Source organism: Arvicanthis niloticus, chromosome 5, assembly GCF_011762505.2.
Source record: "Arvicanthis niloticus isolate mArvNil1 chromosome 5, mArvNil1.pat.X, whole genome shotgun sequence".
In the NCBI taxonomy this organism is placed as follows: domain Eukaryota; kingdom Metazoa; phylum Chordata; class Mammalia; order Rodentia; family Muridae; genus Arvicanthis; species Arvicanthis niloticus.
Window position 1 is genome coordinate 102547370 of NC_047662.1, and position 21485 is coordinate 102568854.

The following is a 21485-nucleotide window of genomic DNA, read 5'->3' on the forward strand; positions in this document are numbered from 1 at the left end:
TTCATTTTGACTCTGATTTCCTCTACAGTGATTCGCCCACACCACACCTGCTCCTTCCCTTTCCCCAGTTAGATTAGGTTTAGAAAGAGCTGTTAGTCGTTTGTCTAAAACCACACAGATGGCAGGTGGCAAAGCTCGGGATTTCTGAGAAAGTGTTTTCTCATCTGTGCTCACCGGTCTGTACCACAACAGTCAAGTGGTCCAAGCAGAAACTGATTGAGTTTTACAGTGCAGCCCGAGGAGGAGGGTCTCTCAGATAGGAAATGCTCCACAGGTAACTAACTGTATGGGTTTGCCCAGGACTGGGAGTTCCTGGAACAAGGTTTCCTGAGGTGATTAGTCACACTAGGGCTGGGCATTGAATGCCTTTTCTAAGCACCCCGTCTCCTCCCTCTTCCAGGAGGAGGAGCTGTCCCCTCTGTAGCTGTGGTCTGGTCAGCTAATGCAGTCTGCAGCAGAGTGGACCCTGTGGCTGGCTAACTTCTTCCTTCCACCTCTCTAGTTGGCCCCATGGTGATTGACTTTAATATTCCTGTGGACCTGGAGCTTTTGGCAAAGAAGAACCCAGAGATAAAGATGGGCGGCCGTTACTCCCCCAAGGACTGTATCTCTCCTCACAAGGTGGCCATCATTATCCCATTCCGTAACCGGCAGGAGCACCTCAAATACTGGCTGCATTACCTGCACCCAGTCCTTCAGCGCCAGCAACTCGACTATGGCATCTACGTCATCAATCAGGTGAGGTCTGGGAAATGGGACAAGGGAGGTAGAACTCGGGCACACAAATGTGTGCTTAGGGACCGTGAGGGAAGGGAGTGATCTCAGTTTACAGTGATGTGCCAACTCTATCAGTGCTGCTGTCCTGTAAACAGTGCGTGAGAAGTGCCAAACGGTATGCTTGCTCGTTGCTATTAGCTCTGTTAACTAAGAAATAGATGGGGTGTGCTTGGCTTTTTAGAGGTAACCTTCCAGCAAAAGTGAAAGAAAAAGATATCTCCAATGATCCAAAGTAAAACACTGATTATTTACCATTTTTAGGAACTCTAGTTTTTAGGTTACTATAGTTTTCTTCCTACTCCTCCACTACTACTGCTGCTGATATTATTATTATTATTCCAAAACAATCCATTTTTGTTTCAGATTATTTTTGGGCAACTTTGAAATTTATCCAGCTTGGCAGACAGTATCATTCTTCTAGGGCATCCTTAAGAGACCATATATATGTCTCTACAGCCAGCTGTGGCTGTAAAGGCCTGGGAGAGTCCTGTTCTAGAGCCTCAGAGAGTGAGATGGACTAGGCTGAGTTTCCCATTGCACCTCAGATTGTGTGTCAGGCGTTCATCTACTTAGGATACAAATGCTGAAAACTTAACAACCTCTGTCACCACAACCCAGATTCAAATAGATCTAAACCTTTTTAAAGGTTCTTTTGAGGGGTCTCACTATGTAGCCCTGGCTATCCTGGAGCTCGCTTTGTAGACCAGGCTGGCCTCGAACTCACAGAGATCCACCTGCCTCTGCCTCCTGGGCACTGGGATTAAAGGTGTGCCACCACCTAGCTCACATGCTACTTTAAATTGTAAACAAACTGCTTTGTAGCAGAGTCTTCACCTTCCTAAAATGGCCTGGAAGCTTCAAGATGACAGATCTTACAGTTCTTTGAGCATTCCTGTAACTAGGCTGCTCTCAGCTGTCCCAGCTTCCCTGATGTAATAAAGCCCCCTGACTTTGATGGAAGCAAAAGCAAAAGCAAAAGCAAAAAAAAAAAAAAAAAAAAGATAAAAGATAGTAGCAATCTTACTACCTCAAGCAGGCTCAAAGTTCATGTTGAAGTAAAGAGGCAAACAGTCTTTCCAAACACATTTCTATGAGACCTGGCCCCCAGGTAAGTTAGACTCGTCAACGCACCTAGATTACAGTATACACATGCATGTCAGTATTGGGGATAAACTTGAAAGAAGTTTATATTCACGGGAAGACAGTAGTGCTCATTAAGCATACTGGGAAAAAAGCAGTGTTTTTCGGTTTTATTTATTTAATTTATTTATTATTTTTAAGTTCTTGGTACATGCCTTTAATCCCAGGACTCTGGGGGCAGAGGCAGGTGCAGATCTCTGAGTTTGAGACCAGCCTGGTCTACAGAGTGAGTTCCAGGATAGCCAGGGCTACACAGAGAAACCCTGTCTCAACAAACAAACAAACAAACAAGCAAAAGTGTGTGACTGGACAATGATCGTCTAATGCTTTTGAAGTTCAGAGGAAGGAGGGAGAGAAGGCTGTGCCCGATGTATCCAGTACAGGAGTTCCTAAACACACGAGGAAGGCGGACCTCATTGTTTTAGAACCTTCCATGCACCAGCGCCTGTGACCTCCGGAAGCACTTCCTTAGCTAGTCTAGACAGCTATTTTCCAAGAATCATCTCCAGTGATGTGTGTTCTATGAGTCACATTTTGGAGAAGACAACCCTAAATTACCCATTCTCTGCTTCCGCCTTACTTTCCCTAGGATACTAGGAACTCCCCGTTCTCTTTTTCTCCCACTTGTACCTTAGAATCAGAAAAGGAATTTTTTTCTAGTAGTTGGGGGTGTAGCTCCGTGGTAGAATGTCAAGCATTCATGGATCCTTAGTTTTGAGTGCAGTGCCAGCCTTGAAGTAAAGCGAAAAAATAATATACTTCCCCGTCACTGTTTGCTAGAACTTTCCTAGACCCTAGAGAGCAGGGAAAAAAGATTCTGCTCTGTGTCAGGGAGAAGTAACCAGTAGAGATAAGTACTGGTCACATCAATAACAGTGGGTTGCAGCTAAGCCCCACTTAGATTCCCAAGCTCAATAATGCTCTCCCACTGGGCCACAGTAGCTATCCTCTTCCTGGTGTGTTTCTCAAAGCCTGGTATGGGGCTGTGAGTGAGCCCCACACCTGGAGAGCCACTTCCCAGTCTGCGATCCTGGGCAGGCCGTGTAAGCCTTTGACTACTTAGTAAACATTAGGTGTTATTCCCCACCCCACCCCACCCCTTCTTGCCTGTTGCCTCTGCCTGGTACCTTGCTACCTTGCTGATAAATTCCTTATTGTTCTTCCTGCCTCCTGCTTTAGCCCAGTGTAGTACCAATGTCAGGGTCTTGCCTCCCACCTGTTAAGGCCTCTATGGGGTCAAAAGATAATGTATATCGGTGTGAGTCAGACAACAGGCTCTCAGAAGACTCTGGGGCCCTGCCTTATAAACTGCTTTAGGAGGAGGATTGTTTCTAGTGAGTTTTTATGGTTTATACTGTCTGTTAACCTTGTTCAATGTAGGCCCCTCCAGTCACTATGAAACTTAAAGCTCAACATAAGTGTGCTGGAGGGGAGGGGGGGAGGTGCTCCCCAATTGTTGCAGAGAGGGGCAAGGGTGTCCTTTGGGATTCTGTCTCTCCTCTTGCCATACGTATGTGGGTCCTGCTAGAGTCTCAGCATATCCTACTTGGTGTCATGGGTCCTACTCTGACACATAGGTATCTGGCTAAGTCTAGCACTGGGATGGCCTTGGTGTGGAAATGAATGTCAAGGTGTCATATAGCAAACAGGGAATGCATTTTGTCACTCATACTTCAGTTAGGAAAGCACAAAACCAGGTAATAGAAAGGCTGCCACCTGGTAGCACCAGCCTTAAATGAAAAGGACAAAGAAAGAATGAAAACCAGAGGTCAGAAGCTTTAGAGAGTATCCATCATAAAAATTACAGACAGTCATAACCACTGCAGTGCTGTGACCCAGAGGCAGCAGCTGGGAGACTTTTCTAGCAACACTTACATTGCTTCTGTCACCTTTGTCTCCTCATCTTTCTGGCCCTACCCATGTCACGTCTCTACCTTAAAGCCTTCAACAACTTCCCCTGCCATAGATGAGGGCCTGAGTGATCTGAAACCTTAGTGTGTGATGCCACCTGGGGACTAGTCCTGACCACCTCCAGCCAGTTCTCTTTGTCACCCTTCATACAGCGTGCCATAGGCTAGCTGCCTGTCACCCTCACCTGGACACTTGTCTCCTCCTCCTTGTGCCTCTGCTCACTCTGTGCATGGGCCTCCCCCAGCGGCTTTTTCTGGATATATTTTAAGTCTCTTTACCTCATTTGCTCTGTGAAACCCCTGAGGTAGACGTGACTTTTCCTCCTTTCCTTGGTATATGGGACAATTATCATTTTTGTGCCTCATTTTGGAGCTTGATCCTTAGTTCCTGGCCAGACTCATTCCCACATGTCTAACCATGGATTCCCTCCACAGTCCAGAATGGGCTCTGCAGAGTTTGGAACATGGAGTATCTTTCCTTGAGTCCTGCTCACTTATTGGTACCCACACTCGGGACCCCCTGCCCCTGGTTCTCTGGCTGGGTCCATTCCTGCTGGAAGCAAAGTCTCCTCTCCCAGCTCGGCCATATTATGACCCTTTCAAGACTGACACAGTTCCTCCTCATGGCCCTGAAGTTCCTGTGAATTGCTGACTGTGGCGTAGGCTGCCTGTGATAAAACCTTAGTGTAATCTTCCTTTTGGGGAAAGATACAATGTGCTTTAGCCTCACTACATCGTGTGCTTGGGGATAGCCTGGGCAACATAGCAAGCCCCAAACCAAAAGCAAAATCTTTTGTATTTTGACTTCCATAGACCTCAAGTGAGGGCTGCTCTGAAGGCGGCTTAGGCGATCAGATCATGGCCAACGGCAGGCTGGGATTAGACAGAAGTGTTAAGGAATGTTCTATTTGCCATGTTTGTATATTTGGCGTACCATGAGGCTTGCTAGATCATGTGCGAGAGGCAGCAGCTTGTGAGTAATAGCTGCCAAGCCCACAGGATCCTTTCTGACTTGTGATACTTCTGGGCAGACCTGGCTGGACAGGCTCTGGGAAAGAGAGAGACCCAGCCTGTGCTAGGATTGCAGATGGTGCTTTGTCTGCCTGAGACTTTGTTCTGTTTTGTTTTTCTCTTTTTTGTTGTTTTGAAAATATTTTTTGAAAAATTGTGTGTGTGTGTGTGTGTGTGTGTGTGTGTGTGTGTGTGTGTGTGTGTGTGTGTACATGAATGTAGGTGCTGATAGAGGCCAGAAGAGGGCATCCACTGGAGTTTGAGTTATGGTGGGCAGTTGTTGGCCTCCTAATGTGGGTACTGGGAAACAAACTTAGGTCCTCTACAAGTGCAACATATAATCCACACCACTGAGCCATCTCCAGCCCTCCCTACACCACTGAGCCATCTCCAGCCCCCCCCTACACCACTGAGCCATCTCCAGCCCCCCCCTACACCACTGAGCCATCTCCAGCCCCTCCCTACACCACTGAGCCATCTCCAGCCCTCCCTACACCACTGAGCCATCTCCAGCCCTCCCTACACCACTGAGCCATCTCCAGCCCCCCCCTACACCACTGAGCCATCTCCAGCCCCTCCCTACACCACTGAGCCATCTCCAGCCCCTCCCTACACCACTGAGCCATCTCCAGCCCCTCCCTACACCACTGAGCCATCTCCAGCCCTCCCTACACCACTGAGCCATCTCCAGCCCCTCCCTACACCACTGTGCCATCTCCAGCCCCTCCCTCCCAGTACTGTTTTAGGCTAATAAGATGACCGGTCCTCCAGGAGGTCGGGATCAGCTGTAGTAAAGCAGATCCATGAGAGTGGCTGCTTTATGGCCCTCATGACTTGGCTTCTGTCTTGATTACCTTTATGTCACTTGTCACCTCTGTCTTCTATTTCCTCTTCCAGCTGTCAGTGGGATGTGTAGGGAGATGAGACTTTAGGAGGGGGAGGGCTAAGCCGTTGACCCTCCCTTTCCTTGGGGCATTGCTGGCATGGGCGTGGAGTGGGAATGATGGGAGTGTCTGTCCCCCCAGTCTGAGTGCCACCCTCTGCTCTGCTGTCTCCCTCTCTGACCACATCTGTGAATTCTCCTGGGAGTGTCATACCACTTACTGGTATTCAGTTGCTAATGAATAACCTCCAGACATTGTTCTGGGAAATGCCATTTTTCTCTACATGTCCTTGGTTCCACAGAAAAGGGAATGACAGCGGTATTTGGACTTGGCTTTATTGTAAGGATGGTCCCAGGAGTCCTTTCCCTGCTGCAGCCTGAGGTCCGCCCCTCCCTCCGCCCAGCTCCTTTGCGCATGCCTTTTTTCCCTTCTAGGGGGGACTACTTTACCTTTCTTTGTCAATCCTGTTTGTAGCATAGCAAGCTGGAGGAGGAGCTTCTATTTGTGGGCGGTTTCTTACTTTTCACCTACCTTCTCTTCTGTCCTCTCTGCCTCCTCTAAAGAAAGAAAAGTCGACTTACCTACCGCTGCTATCCTAACTACTGCCGCCACCTCCACCGCCACCGCCGCAGCCACCACCACTCTGGTAATGTCCTCACATCTGACACAGTGCCAGTCATTTCTGGCCCGGGGTGGGGTGGGAGAAGCTGTGAATAAGCCCCGGGACTGTGCTGTCCTCCAGCTGAGGTGCCTCCCATGCAAGCACAGGGCTGCTGTTGGCTTGCTGGGAATACATCGAGATCAGTGGAAGCCAGCTCATGGTGCAGAGCCCGAGAGACTTCGCCGACTTTAGATTAAACCCGGGTAGGGCTCACAGTGTATGTATATAAATGTTTATATTCTGTCTTTCTCTTCAGGTCCATATCATTAGCATCTCCCATGCTGTTTCATAGTCTCCATATTCATAACCTCGATGTTTTCATAGTAGTTGATCACTGAGTTCTACCACAAGTAATCCTTCTCTTTATTAGAAGCCTAAATAAACAATATAAACATCCTCAAGTCTTGGGTTTGCTCTGTGTTGGCTTCTTCTGCATTCAAGATTGTTTCCTTGGGCTAGATTTTCACACATAGGATTGTATGTAAAGAAAGACTTTGCACATTTTTATAGCTGACTGGTACAAATAGACATTGGTTTTTGAAAGAGAAATCCATTTTTAGCTTGAAGTGCTTAGTGCCACCTTTTTTGCTGTGGGACTTCTACAGGAAGTCTCGGTGCCTTGGGCCCAGGTAGAGAGGCAAGCCTTTTGCTCTGGCCTCTGTGGAACTGGGGCTTTATGATGACCTCTGATACATCACCCCAAAATCCCTGTGCTGTTCTCCCAGCCCGTGTTCTGGGAAGCCAATGTGCTCACCCTTGTGACTACTGTCACAACAGAGAATTGCCTCCTGTACTGGCTGGTTTTGTGTGTCAACTTGACACAAGCTGGAGTTATCACAGAGAAAGGAGCTTCAGTTGAGGAAATGCCTCCATGAGAGCCAGCTGTAATTTTCTCAATTATTGATCAAGGGGGGAGGGCCCATTGTGAGTGGTGCCATCCCTGGGCTGGTAGTCCTGGGGTTCTATAAAACAGCAAGCTGAGCAAAGTGGGGGAAGCAAGCCAGTAAATAACATCCCTCTGCATCAGCTCCTGCTTCCTGACCTGCTTGAGTCCAGTCTTGACTTCCTTTGGTGATGAACAGCAGTGTGGAAGTGTAAGCTCAATAAACCATTTCCTTCCCAACTTGTTGGTCATGATGTCTGTGCAGGAATAGAAACCCTGACAAGATACCTCCCAAGAGTATGAGCCCTTGTTCTGAAGAGCCTGTGTCTTTTACTTACTGGGCAAAAAAAACCCTTAAGTCTTAGATTCAAGGTTTCTTGGGGACTGTGTCTAAGCCCAAGGCCACCAATTTATTAGGCATAAAAAGTAGAACCCAGCAGCTAGGAATTGAAAGAAGAGTAGGTATTAGTCCACCACAGATTCCGCATAATCCCAGCCTCTCACCTCACTCCTCTGGGCACCACCTCCAGCCTGTGTGCTGTTCTAAGATCCACACTGCAGCCTGCAGGAATTCCCAGCCTGAGCTTCCTCAGCTTCTCGGCTCTGAGCTCGCCTTCCCACAACCCACTCAGGTCTTCTTGGCATCTGAGGAGGCACAGAAAAACACTCGGGGCATGGTCAGCAAGAGCCATTGGCTACAGACCTGCCCCTGGATTTGAAGTTAACCTGAGTAGGAGTGGCTTTGTAATGGGGCCGCAACAACCTAATCTCTCCCATCGCTGATATTCTGATTCATAGAGAGCCCTGGGAGCAGCTTTGTTGTTGAGCTGCCTGTCACTGGAAGAGAGCATGCATGGTGTGTCCTCAGGCCATCTAGGTCTCAGGATGTGTCTGCTGGTGACACTTGTAGGCCCGCATCCCTGGAAGGCAGAATGATTGGACAGAATGAATATTCCAGAGGCTGTTGAGACTTGGACAGGGTGAAACATGGCTTGCTTTAGCTGGTCCTCTGGCCTTTCTTGCAATCAAAGGAAGTCACTTTTGCCCTCCTTAGCTTCTCAGACTCAGGATTTTCCTGGATATTAGACTAGACTCTGGTACCTGTTCTGGCCCCCTCCCCCAAAAGGCTCTCATGAAGACACATGCTTAGGGCCAGGCGGGCATTAGGAACTCTGGCTTGAATTCTTCCTTTAAGGAGGAATTAACAATTTACCCACCATTACTTCCTAGGCTTGCCTGTCTTACATGACTCATACAGCAGCTTTCTAATTGAGCTGGTCTCCCTGTCTTTTCTTGGATTGAGACCAAATCCTTCTTGAAATGCAAAATGTAGTATAAGGCTCCCTATGGCCCAGAGAGGCCACCTCTACCACTGTGTTGAATTCTTGTTTCTAAACTGTTTCCTTTTCTGCAGTTTTTCCAGATCTCTTCCCCAGCCCAGTATGTCTCCTTTCATCTGCATTCTCAGTCTGTTAGAGATTTTAGCTGCTTTGGGGCTTTTCTTCTTTCTGCCTGTTTTCTCCCTTAAATTAGGAAGGGATGACTATAAATCTTGTCTACCAATGTGAGATGTGAGAAGCCTACTTTTGAAAACTGGATCATGCTGGGCATGGTGGGGGTGCATAACTTGAGTGCCAACAGTCAGTCTCTGATTTTGAGGCCAGCCAGGTGTATATAGTGAGATCTTGTCTCAATACCCAAACAGACAAAAACCAAAACCCCCAAACCAACCCAAACCAAAGTTTAAAAAAAAAAAAAAAAACCCAACAACAACAAAAAGCTGAGTCTTTTTTTTTTTTTTTAAGAGGTATGTGCTTCAGTGTGAAGTGTCTCCTCCCCAGACTTTCCACTGGGCATTCCCACACGCCACCTTGCTCTCTAAAGGTCTATCACTTTCTTCTGCAGCTGGAGGCTTAATCATGTGAGCCACAGGCTAATTCAGTTAAGAATTAAGCCTAATCCTGTTTAGAAATGCCCTGTCTGTCAGAGAAGCAGGACTTGAGGGGGACTCTAGAAGCAAACGCTATAAAGGCCATAAGCAAAGGCTATAGAAGGTGGAGTCACCAGGAGTGTCAGGAAACAGCCACAGGACCAGCTCCAGATGGATGAAAAGTCTGTTTCCATAATCATGGTAGTAGCTGAATTGTCACTAGGTAGGGCACTAAGGCCTTTCATGCACTATTGTGACAAAGCAGGAAACTGAAGCCAGAAGTATAATTCATCCATTTACTTAGCCAGTAAGTGGAGAAACTGGACTGAGAAGAAGAAGAGAGAAACTGTCTCAGTTGTGTATTTGGCCTGGTCTGGCACGAGGTACTTGATAAATTTGCACTTAATTGGATGAAGCAGTAGGTGGTGATGGGGTGGGAAGGAGGCTTGTGGGGAGGCGGGGTGGCTTCTATCTCTAAGGAGGTAGAGTACATCTTAGAAAAAGATAGTTGGCTTTGCATGATGTCTTTCTGACCAAGAAAGGAAAGCATTTCACCCAAAGAAACCCAGAAAATACTTTACTTTTCTGCAGTCTCGAGGAAAGAAGAGGAAGATCCATTTGGCCAGTCTTCCATTTCAGACTCGAGTAGGCCACAGCACATCCACTAACTGGCACCAGGAACTTTTCCTTCTTCCTGGTTCATACAGATGATGCTACTTAGAGAGGAGGCCTAGGAGGGAGAGTATAGTTCAGGTTATTTTGGAAATTGTCTGATAGTGGTCTAGACAGCCAGAGTCCTTTCAGAGTTGAAGGAACTGTGTGTGTACTAATTCTGTTTATGGCCTGTGGCCCCCAAAGTATGCGTTCATGGTTCCAAATATTGAGCCCCTGGAAAGTGAACACTGCATAGTAGAGCAATGCTTAGATCAAACAGTCATTGCCAGCAGGTCCTGTGTGGTACAGAGAAGGCCACCGGAAACCACTCCCCCGACCCAGCCCCATCCTGGGAGTATGCTAAGAGAAAGGGCATAGTTGTGTGTTTGGAGATACCCTTAGGGGTTAGAGTCTATGGGAAATCATCCCACTTATTAGAAAAGTGATCACTGGGGCTTTGTGTTCCAAAGTATAATTTGGGTTGGGACAATGGCTATTAAAAACTGTCAAGATGATCAAGCCATATATCACAAGGGTAGAAGCACTTACTCTGTGCCTTATATATGACATCCCTCAGGGGACACTAACAATATGTTGTTACAATAACAGTGGCTTTGCCCCATGCCTTACGTGGAATTAGTTGAACTCAGAATTTCAGATCAACTCCTTATGGTTGAGCGGTCAAAGCATACAGTATGTTCTTTTCTGTTCTTCGTGATTGAAGGGCTTTGATCAAGCTGGAGAAAGGAGCTCCTGTGTGCTGGGCAGTTTCTTCATTTAGTCATTGTTTTCTAACTTCCTGGTACCTCCCTTTTTCTGAGTAGTTGGTTTGTCCGTTATCTACCTGATGGACAGCCCATGGAATGCCACAGTTTTCATCCAGGGACTGTGAGAGAGGTGTTCTCATCTATGGGCTACAGGCCCTTGTGGGACAGTGATACGCAGATTGGAGGCTCCAATCCCTTGATCCCCAAGAGTTTCAGGGAAAAAAGCCTATTTCATAAGTGAGGATTCCAAAGTGTGGGGCCTTCACTGCTTCATGGCACTCTAGGAGATCAGGATGCAAGCACATATTCAAGAAGAGCCTTGTGGCCTGCTAGGGTAAAGGGCAGCAGGCCCATGTCGGGACCATCTCTGCTCACCATGGACCACAGGAACCAGAAAGAACCAACATCCCCAGAGTGATCTTCAAGGAGCAGCTCTGGTCAGAACTTTACAGAAAGTGCCACTATCTACCATTGTACATTGTAACTTGTTCATCAGTCTGTCTGTTCATCCGTCAGTCCATCCATCCATCCATCCATCCATCCATCCATCCATCCATCCATCCAATCCATCCATCAAGCTAGACAGCAGCTATTACACTTTTATTTGATGACAGTGACGCACTAGTTGATTAAAGAGTGAAAGTGTAGGTCTTTGTGACACTTACATTTTCATGGGTGATACTGGAATAAACAAGGTAAGTCATTAAAACATGAACAATCTTTCCACTGTTGGGCATGGCAACTTGGGCCATCAGCTGGACCTAAAGCAGGTGCTTTGTCTCTAAATCTGTCATGTAGATCTGACTGCTTTCTGCTGTGTACTGTGAGCATTATGAAGGCAAGAACTGAGTAAGGTTCACCACATTCCTCCAGTGTCTAACTGATGGTCTGATAGACATGTAGAAGTCTAACGGTATGTCAGTCAGACTGAACACATTGGAGGTAAAGAGGCACCCAATTTTCACTACTTCCTGTATATTGTTGCTGGAGTCTATAATAAGTGACATGTGTTTAAATGCCTTTCACCTTGTCTTTTAGAGCTACGTGGGTTCCCATGCACACGCACTTGAACACACATGCACACGCGCGCGCGTGTGCACACACACACACACACTCTTTCTCTCTCTCTCTCTCTCTGTCTCTCTCTCTGTCTCTGTCTTTCTCTCTCTCTGTCTCTCTCTGTCTCTCTCTGTCTCTCTCTCTCTCTCTCTCTCTCTCTCTCTCTCTCTCTCTCAAACTTACTTTGAAAGAGTCTGACTATATTCCAAACTGCTCTGGAGCTTGCCTGGTCTCAGACTCATAATCTACATACTTTGATACTTTGGGCTCCTGGGTGCCAGATTACAGGTGGGTGCCACCACTCCTGACCATTCTAATTATCTATCTATCTATCTATCTATCTATCTATGGCAACTCTATTTCATTATGTGACACACATGACTTGTTTAGCCGCTTCCCCAGTGATGCTTATGTAACTGTTTGCAGTCTGCTACTATGATGCATGCTTCACAGGGAATAGTATTGTTCACAGTTTGTCACACACATGTAAGCCCTTCTGCTGAGCTGACTCCTGGAAGTGAGGTTGCTGATTCAGGGGGTTGACACTCAGGATTGATTTGTGAAGTAAGGGCAGAAAAATGAAGCCCACCAGTTACCTGATGGCCATGTGTAGCAGACCCAAATCCTTGTGAGTGTTCTGCTCAAAGGTCTTGTGACATCTAATAGCACTTCTTGTTTCTGCACCAGGCTGGAGACACCATGTTCAATCGAGCTAAGCTGCTCAATATTGGCTTTCAAGAGTCCTTGAAGGACTATGATTACAACTGCTTTGTGTTCAGTGATGTGGACCTCATTCCGATGGACGACCATAATGCCTACAGGTGTTTTTCACAGCCCCGGCACATTTCTGTAGCAATGGACAAGTTCGGGTTTAGGTAAGCCATGCTCAGCCAGAGTCTGCTGCAAATGTGGTAGGTTTTCCGGTGTGAACTAGCAAATGTAGTTCCTCTGTAGTGCCCTAGGCTCTGCAGGAAACCACCACCTCTGAGAAATCGTTGCTTTTTAAAAAGTCTACAGTCATTTCTTGCTGGAGAAAAGGGTCCAGCAGTCCCTATAATTACTGTGTATCCTGATAACAGTTCTTAGTGTTTGGCATGGCTCTTAGGTTCCAGCTCCCAGCAGTGGCTGCATCTCCTCACTTTGTGTTTCCCTCTGCCCCCCATAGTTTGAGAAACACTGCTTTTAGAGATTGGATATCTCTACAGATGTCCTTCAGCATTTTCAAAGAAACATGGTTCTTTGTTCTAAGAACAACATGTGTTCCTGCTCAAACATGGGGCTCTGACTTTTGTATCACAGTGCTAGCGAAGAGTCAGGGTCAGCAGTGTGAACCAAACCTTATGGACAGGTGTGGAAGATGGCCTTATAGTCAGGTGTTGAACCTTAAAAGTCAAATGCCCAGGCATAGTGGTGTATACCTTTAATCCCAGCACTCTAGAGGCAGAGACAGGTAGCTCTCTACAGTTTGAGGTCAGTCTGGCTATATATACTGAGTTCTAGGACAGTCAGAGCTTTATAGTAAGACCCTGTCTTTAAATAAAAAAAAATAAAGTTATTAAGTAAATAAAAGTGTATTTGACTTCACACAGTCCATCCTTGTTTGCATTAAAGGATTACTCCTATTTGAAAAGCAGTATCTTTCCCCTCCTTAAAGAAACCTGAAGCTTCAGGAAGCTGTGTTGCAGCTCCTTGAGTTTGGGCTGGGGGCAAGTATACTTGGCCTGTGCAAATAGCCTTTGTGTGAACACAGCTGCTCTGTCAGGCTCAGGTGTTCTCAGCCTCTCAGCCTCCCCTCCCATGATGGGGGCATGAGAGCTGTAGGACCACACAGAGCTTAGGTCTCCCTGGGGTCAGAGGTGTTCAGGACCTACCCAGAACATCCCATGTAGACTCATCAGGAGCCGATCTGTACCGGCTTGTCTTCCCTCATCTCGAGTGTCTTCCCTTTAAAAGGTTTGTACTCTGACCCTCCTGAAGTGTGATGATGAGGCCCAAGTAACCACTGAGTTCTTTACCATAACACCAACAATGGTTTACAGACCCCCTGTTGATGACTAGTAGATAGAGCAGGTAGATAAGAAAAGGAACAGAGACAGCAAAAAACCAAAACCAAAAACAAAAAAACCAAAACTGTATCTACTCAAGATAGCACACACTTCCACTGAAGCAGGAATCTGTTTCTAGAAAATCACTAACAACGCCGGGCGGTAATCCCAGCACTTGGGAGGCAGAGGCAGGCGGATTTCTGAGTTCGAGGCCAGCCTGGTCTACAAAGTGAGTTACAGGACAGCCAGGAGTACACAGAGAAACCCTGTCTCAAAAAACCAAAATAAATAAATAAATATTTATTTATAAATAAATAAATAAATAAATAAAGGAAAATCACTAACAAGACCTATTATCAATCCAGCAACCTTTGGTTTTAACCAACATTAAAGAGATGGGGGGAGGGGGCGGGGTGTTCAGAGCTATAGCTCAGTGGTAGAACAGTTGCCTAGCATGCTTGAGGCCATGGGTTCCCAGTCTCCAGTTATGCATTTGACATCATCCCCAAAAAAGGTGTGTGAGGTGTGCCAAAAATGGATAATTTGATTCTTTAGTGGTATCATCTGAATCTGAATCCATTGTTGATTCAAGCAGAACTCCAGGGGTCTTTCAAAACTAGTCTTCCAAACCTGTGAGGTGCTCTGTCCCTGTAATTGTAGCAACTGGGAGGAAGAGATTGGGAGGATCAACTGTTCAAAGGTAGCCTAGGCAAGCGAGCTTGAGACTGTGTGTGTGTGTGTGTGTGTGTGTGTGTGTGTGTGTGTGTGTGTGTGTGTGATGGGAGGTGGGACTGAGTTCCAGGCGTTGTGGTGCATAACTGTAATCTTAGCACTTGAGCGGCCAAGTAAGGCAGGAGAATTGTGAGTTCAAAGCTAACCTTGATACAAAAGTAAAGGACCTTTACTCCACATACAACTTCCTCTCCAAAAAGAAAGGGAACACTCCTGATCGTCAGCCTGGTGTGCTCAGTTGCGTATGTGTGGCTGGGCTGGCATTTTCCTTAGTTCATGTAAGGAAACAAACCAAGATTTTAAACTTGAGTTAAGTAAGAACCTAAGTGTGCTTGGGAGTTACACTTAGGGTAACAGGAAACTGAAGCCTTTAGAGGCCTATCCATGGACAGACCTTTGTGTGGCCTGTGGAGCAAAATCTATTCTCCCTAACCATGAAGGTTTCAAGACATAAGAGGGTAGAGAAAGGCAAAAGCCCGCAGAGTCCCAGTACTTAGAAATGTGGAAAAGTAGATTTATCACTTTGCTAAGTCAGAATAACTAGAAAGTTTGAGGCAGTTTCCAGAGCTGCAGCTGCCACGGTTAGGTTTGTGTTTAAACCTTGTGCCTTTGGGAGAAAGAAAGACTGGTGGAGAATATGGGCAAGGACGGTGTGAGGTGGGTGGAGCCTCCTGCATAAGGATGGGTTTTGGCGGGAACAAGGTACATAGAAAGTAGATTTCAGAGCCACAGTCGGAAGAACTGGACTTAGCCTTCCGTCACTGACTGGTTTCCTATGTGACCATAGGTTCAGTACTGTACTCTTAGAAAGAAAGAAGATTTCACATATCTGTATGTCTCTAAGATAATCTGAACCCTGACAAAAACACAAATTAAATGTCAAAAGCTAAAGGAACCATTTTGGTTCAGGGTTGGATTTGGAAAGATGGTAAGTTAAGTAAAACAAATTACTTTTATATCATTAATTGTTAATTTTTTATATCATTTAGGGAGATTTCCTCCCAGTGCCTAATGAGAAACTTCAGAAATGTTCATGCGGATCACGCCTTTAATCCCACACCCAGAATTTGGGAGACAGTCAGGCAGATCTTAGGTCAGCCTGGTCTACATAGTGAATTCTAGGCCAGCCAGGGCTACATAGACCCTGTCAAAAAAAAAAAAAAAAAAAAAAAACAAACAAACAAACAAACAAAAAAAACCCAACTACTTTGTTTCAGCCGTAACACGGGGTAAAGACTTACTAACCATGGCCCCTGTCTATGTGTTTCCCCTGCAGCCTACCTTATGTTCAGTATTTTGGAGGTGTCTCTGCTCTCAGTAAACAACAGTTTCTTGCCATCAATGGATTTCCTAATAACTATTGGGGTTGGGGAGGAGAAGATGATGACATTTTTAACAGGTAATGCTCACAGTTTCTTTCTCTTCTCTTGGGTTTTCCTTCAGTGTTTGAGTCATTATTCTGGAAGGATTAGCACCCAGGAGGGAGGGAAATCCCCACCCAGCCCCTGGGCTTAGATCCATGCTGTTGTAGGTCTGACAGGTAAGCAGTCTTTAGAAAAGTGAGCTTCTGGGATTCTTAGAAGAGCTTTGGGAAAATGTAAGATGGGAGTGAAATGAGGGGCAGATTTACCCTGACTCCCTACGTGGGCTTTCTGTACTGAAGAAGCAAACCTGTGTCCTATGTAAAAGCACTGGCTAAGGAGACGGCTGGCTATGTAAAGCACTCTCACGTGCAAGCTTGGGAGTGCTTTACATCAGAAGCCATGTAGGGCTGTAAGCAGTGCATGCACATGAGACCCAGCATGCTCTAGTGATGTAGGACATGGGGACAGGACAACCCCTAGATGTGAGAGTCTCATGTTCAAAGCCTTGCGTCTGTCTCATTATGGTCCTGATTTGTTTGTCTTTTATAAAGCAAGGTTCATCCCACAGAGTCTTTGTGCCATGGCTTTATTTTGAATTATTTTAACTACAGACAAGGAAAGTCAGAGTAGGGGCTGTAGGGATGGCTCAGCAGGTAAGAAGACAACTGCTTTTGTAGAGAACCCAAGTCTTGTTCCCAACACTCATCCTACAGGTGTTTCCCAACTTCCTGTAATACCAGCTACAGTAGAGTCTGCAGGCATCTGCACTCAGATGTACACACACTCACACACACTCACACACACACACTTAAAATAAAAAATACATCATTTTAAAAAAGATAATAATGCCGGTGTGGTGGTACATGCCTTTAATCCCAGCACTTGGGAGGCAGAGGAAGGGTGATCTTTTGTGAGCTCAATGCTGGTCTGGTCTATATAGAGAGTTCCAGGACAGCCAGAGCTACATAGTGAGTAAGTCCTTGTATCAACAACAGCAAAACAGACAATAGTTTAATGAGCCTGTGTGGAACCACCCAGCCTGTGTTCATGCTGTGGCCAGTCTTACCCTGTCCACAGCCCCAAGCACTTTTAAAACTGGCAAACCTGTCTCCTGTAGGTTTGAAGTAGTAAACACCATCTGGGAGCCAATCTGAGCTTTGACCTGACTTGGTATACATTTGATGAGTTAACAGAAAATGTCTGTCTTAACAACACCCATGCCATTCAAGGTTACTGCTATGTGAGAACTTGCCAAAGCTCCAAGCTGTTGACATAAACTTCATATTAGAGTGTGCAAACTGGTTGTCAAGCATGCACATTGAGTACCTACTACGTACAGAGCACTGCAAGGCCCATCCAGCCGGGAAGATGCTAAGAACCTCGACACGAGGTTCAGACAGACACACTGCCCCCACATAACCTGCCCTGGGCAAGCCCTCTGGACTGCTGTACACCACAGACCTGCCTGAATGGTCAGGAGGGTTGGGGAGGGGAAAGCATTGAGGGAAGGACTGGAAAGATAGGGGTAAGAACAGGGATGGAGTAGCTCTCCACGAGAGATAAAGGCTTTATTGCACCTTACTGTATGCCAGACACTAAGGTGAGCCCACAGGGAAGACATGGCCAGAGACATGCAGCTCACCCACACCCACCAGTCCACCTCTAACTTGGATATTTGATGCTTTGATTTGGGGCTTTAATGAGGCAAACACTACAAATTGCGGAATCTGCCAATTCATGGTATTGGGAAAGAGTCTAAAATTTAGCTAAAGACTTTCTGGGCCATGTCCCAGCATGACGGTGAGGGTTTGGCGTAGTGAACAGCCTTTAGGCCTATGAATGAGTCCATAATGCAGCTGGGCTGTGGTAATGACTGTCCCTTTAAACTCTTTACAGATTAGTTCATAAAGGCATGTCTATATCACGCCCGAATGCTGTGGTAGGGAGGTGTCGCATGATCCGACACTCAAGAGACAAGAAAAATGAGCCCAATCCTCAGAGGTATGTTCTCTCCATGTGTTCCTTTTATTTATTTATATGTTAGATTTATTTTATGTGTATGGGTGTTTGGCCCGCATGTAAGTATGTACACTGCATGTATGCCTGTGCCCTTAGAGGTCAGAACAGGTTATCTGATCCTCTGGCACTGTAGTTGTGATCCATTGTGTGGGTTTCCTCTGCTTGAGCAGACAGTACCATCCCTCCAGCCCCATGTGCTCTTGTGTTTCTTCCTCCTTTAAAGGGAACAGGCTGTAAGTCAGGCTTTGCACAGGGCCCTGTAACTCCAGTGACATAGTGGTATTTCATCTGGGGTGACCGCTCTGGGCAAAAGGCCTGTTGGGGAAGTACAGATGTTGACCAGTTTCTTAAGATTAATGTTTTAACCCCTTCCCTTTTCTCCTGGTAGGTTTGACCGGATCGCACATACAAAGGAAACTATGCGCTTTGATGGTTTGAACTCACTTACCTACCAGGTATTGGACGTACAGAGATACCCGCTATATACCAAAATCACAGTGGACATCGGGACACCGAGATAGCATTTTGGTACAAATAAGAGACCTGAGAATGGCCAGAGACCTAAGATGTGTCTCTGCCAGTCGACTGGGCTGGTCCCTCTCATTTGTACAGTCTGAATGATAGTTCTTCTTCCTTATTCAGACGTCTTTCCAGATGCCCAGGGTGAATGTAACGTTTACCCACAACCTGGCTCGGCACTGGATGAAATTCTACAAGGTGTTTGTCAGTGTAAAAAAGGTCAGCCTTTGGAGCGGCTTCTTGGACATGTCACCCCCAAAGAGTCAGAACTATACACAGTTCAAAACTTAGTGACTGTGGGTCACATTTTCACTGTTGAAACTGCTAAATTGTGACATGGGTAAGAACTTTGCTTTAATCGGTGACGTTCATACTTCATGACAAATTGAGACTGCTGCTGGATTCAGATTGACAAGATATTCTTGGATTTTTTTTTTATACAAAAATCAAAATTTCAATCAGTCTCGTGTTCTGTCCTTTCCTACTTTCTCCCATTGGTATGCGACTATAGCAATCACTGTGTGTGTCTTCTCTTAGCAAAAGAGCTGTAAAACTTGAGCCTGGAACTTGGAGTCCTGTCAGTGTGTGGATTCCAAGGCCCTGCCCTCCAAGCAGGGGCCTGGGCACTCTCACTTAACGTGGCCTGTCTCCAGATCCCTGTCTGATTTCTGAATGTAAAGAGGTTTTTGTTGTTTTTGTTTTGTTTTGTTTTGTTTTTAGAAGCAGTTTGTAGTATTTTAAAGAATAAATCGAGTTTTGATTATGCTATAGGTTGATTTTGTGTTGATCCAAATTGGAATAGCCATTGAGCGTTTTTAAGTCGTGACTTTCTTTTTCTGGGCATGCTGTATAAACTTGAATTTCCTATGTATTTTTATTGTGGTATTTTAAGTGTGGGGGAAGGGATTGAGTATTTTTTAGGGGAAAAGTAATGTATGCTGTAGTGGTCACAGAAGCCTCTGATTTAGCTGGCAGGCCAGGTTATGGAAAGAGCAAAGTTACTTTCAGGTCGCATGCTGAGGGAACAGGTCAGCATTATTCTGCCAGAGCTCTGGGTCAGGAACTTGGGGAGACAGCGTCTGCTTACCTGGTAGAACTCTCCCTCCACTCCCCTAGGTGGGCCGGGTGGAAGACACTTGGCCTCCTAGAACTGACCCCTCATGGCCCTGGGCTGGGCTGTGGGGTTGAAAAATTATAGCAGTCAGGTTGTTTACCTTCCCTCTGAGCCTCAGCACTCCACTCCCTGACCCACCCGAAGTTACCAGTTCTTACTTTTCTCCTGTTCTCCTTTCTTCTCTCTTCTCTCTTCTCTCTTCTCTCTTCTCTCTTCTCCCTTCTCATCCCTTTGCTTCCTTCCCTAAAATTTCCTGTGGCACTCAGGGTCAGACTATTCATTCTCCAGCATGATTGTGCCTTTTAATTAGAGGCCTAGAGAGTTCACCTGAACCCACACCCCATTCTTCCTGAGAATCCTGGTGCCTGTAAAGCCCCTCATCTCCACTCAGGGTTTAGCAGGTGCTCCCACTGCTCAGTCTAACCCATGAGATGTCATTCACAAACCCACCTGTGGCAGGTGGTGTGCTGTGCTTGCAGTGACGTAGCCGGAAGCACACACTGCATTCAGACCCTTAAGCTGAGACGGCTTCAAAGATGAAGCCCGGGTTGGAATTGTAAGGATCAGCTATCTAATCCCAGAGCTCTAAGCCCTTTCTGCTTGTGGCAGCCTGGACTCCAGCCCTGAGTACAGAGGCGGCGTGGATGGCTGGCCCTCCTCCTACCTGTGCCTTTATCGCTTTGAGCACCACTCTCTAGCTTGCTACCTTCTCCAGAAGCTTTTTTACGTGTGGGTTAGAAATTCTTTTCCTCAGTCAAAGCAGCCAGGCTGTGCAAAATCTGTGCTCTCTCAGTTCCCCCTGCCTCTAGGAGGCCATTAAAACCAAGACTGGATGCACTGAGAAGAGGTTTTTTTTTGTTTTTTTTTGTTTTTTTTTTTTTTTGTTTTTTTTTCTGTCTCTAAATCCTGACTTCTCCAAAGTGCCTTAAAAGAAGGGAGACAGACATATTGAGTGTGTTGCTTCTTTCTCTCCTAAAGCAAGACCCTGCCTTTTCTCAATGCTGTTCCTGTTGGGTTTTGTTCATATCAAATATGTGGTTCATTCTCAGAACCAAGGGAAGTTGTCTTGCCCGTTCCTCCCATTTCCTCCCTCCCAGCATCCTTTGGGGCACCTCTGGCCCAAGGCACTGTTAGGCCTGGGCATTTGCCTGGCCCAGGAGATGCCACTGGGGACTGGAGGATTGAGGGGACAGGGAACATTTCCTTCACCTGGGAATTCTGGCCCTGGTATCACATGCTGTGCCTTTCTCTGTCTGTATTTTTGTTGGTGACCTGTGTGGCATGGCCTTTGGAAAGACCAGAGGCACAGGAAGACAAAGGAAATGTGCTGCCCTTTAGCCTGGCAGGGTCTCACTGGCCCACTGGGCCATTCCAGACCTGTAATGCTGTGCGTGTGTTTTGATATCCCATGTGTATAAATGTATTTACCATTGGGGCTGGGGGGGGGTGGTGGCTGTCTCTGGTCTTGATGTTCAGAACAGACATCTGTATTTTTGCCTTTGAAATGCAGTAATATAACATGAATAAATGACCCTATCTTTGTATAACTGTGGTTTCTTTTCTTTGTGTGTGTGTGGGTTGGGGGGGGAGAGACAGCAGCAGGATACACATGCCTCCCAGAAGTTAGATGTGTCCCTTCATTTTTCTTATCTGTAAATGGAATGATACCATGTAGAGACCATTTTAACTTTAAAAGAGATGATACATTTAAACCAATGACCAATACCTCACAGGTACTCAACAACATAGTACATATTCCCAGTTCAAAATGAAATTCTGCCTAGCAGTTCTCCGGCCACAGTCTGCTACTATTCTCAACCAATGTTAGGATAGTTGAGGATGGATCTGAGAGCCATCTGCAAGGCATTCACAGTGTAAGTTGTCTGCTATTATCCCATACAGAGTTTCTTGCCAGGCCAGGAAGTTGTTAACCAGTGGTTCCAAACTAGTGATACTAGAGTTAGGGGGATCAGAACCTAAGGTCCGCTTGTCCTCAATAAACCAATTACACAAGTC

At 46.2% G+C, this 21485-nt stretch overlaps 1 protein-coding gene across 2 annotated transcripts in view; it reads left to right on the top strand.

Moving 5' to 3' along the window:
* Positions 1-21016, top strand: part of B4galt1 (beta-1,4-galactosyltransferase 1) — a 48759-nt gene extending 27743 nt beyond the window's left edge. Inside the window, exons 2-6 of one of the 2 annotated variants that reach the window (XM_034501699.2) lie at positions 503-738; positions 12364-12551; positions 15730-15852; positions 17714-17818; positions 18225-21016. In XM_034501699.2, the coding sequence (XP_034357590.1) occupies positions 503-738; positions 12364-12551; positions 15730-15852; positions 17714-17818; positions 18225-18357 (785 nt within the window). In that variant the 3' untranslated portion in view covers positions 18358-21016. Of the gene's footprint in view, positions 1-502; positions 739-6285; positions 6789-12363; positions 12552-15729; positions 15853-17713; positions 17819-18224 lie in introns of those variants that run through there. The other variant, XM_034501700.2, reaches the window with a different exon arrangement.
* Positions 21017-21485: the final 469 nt, after the last annotated feature.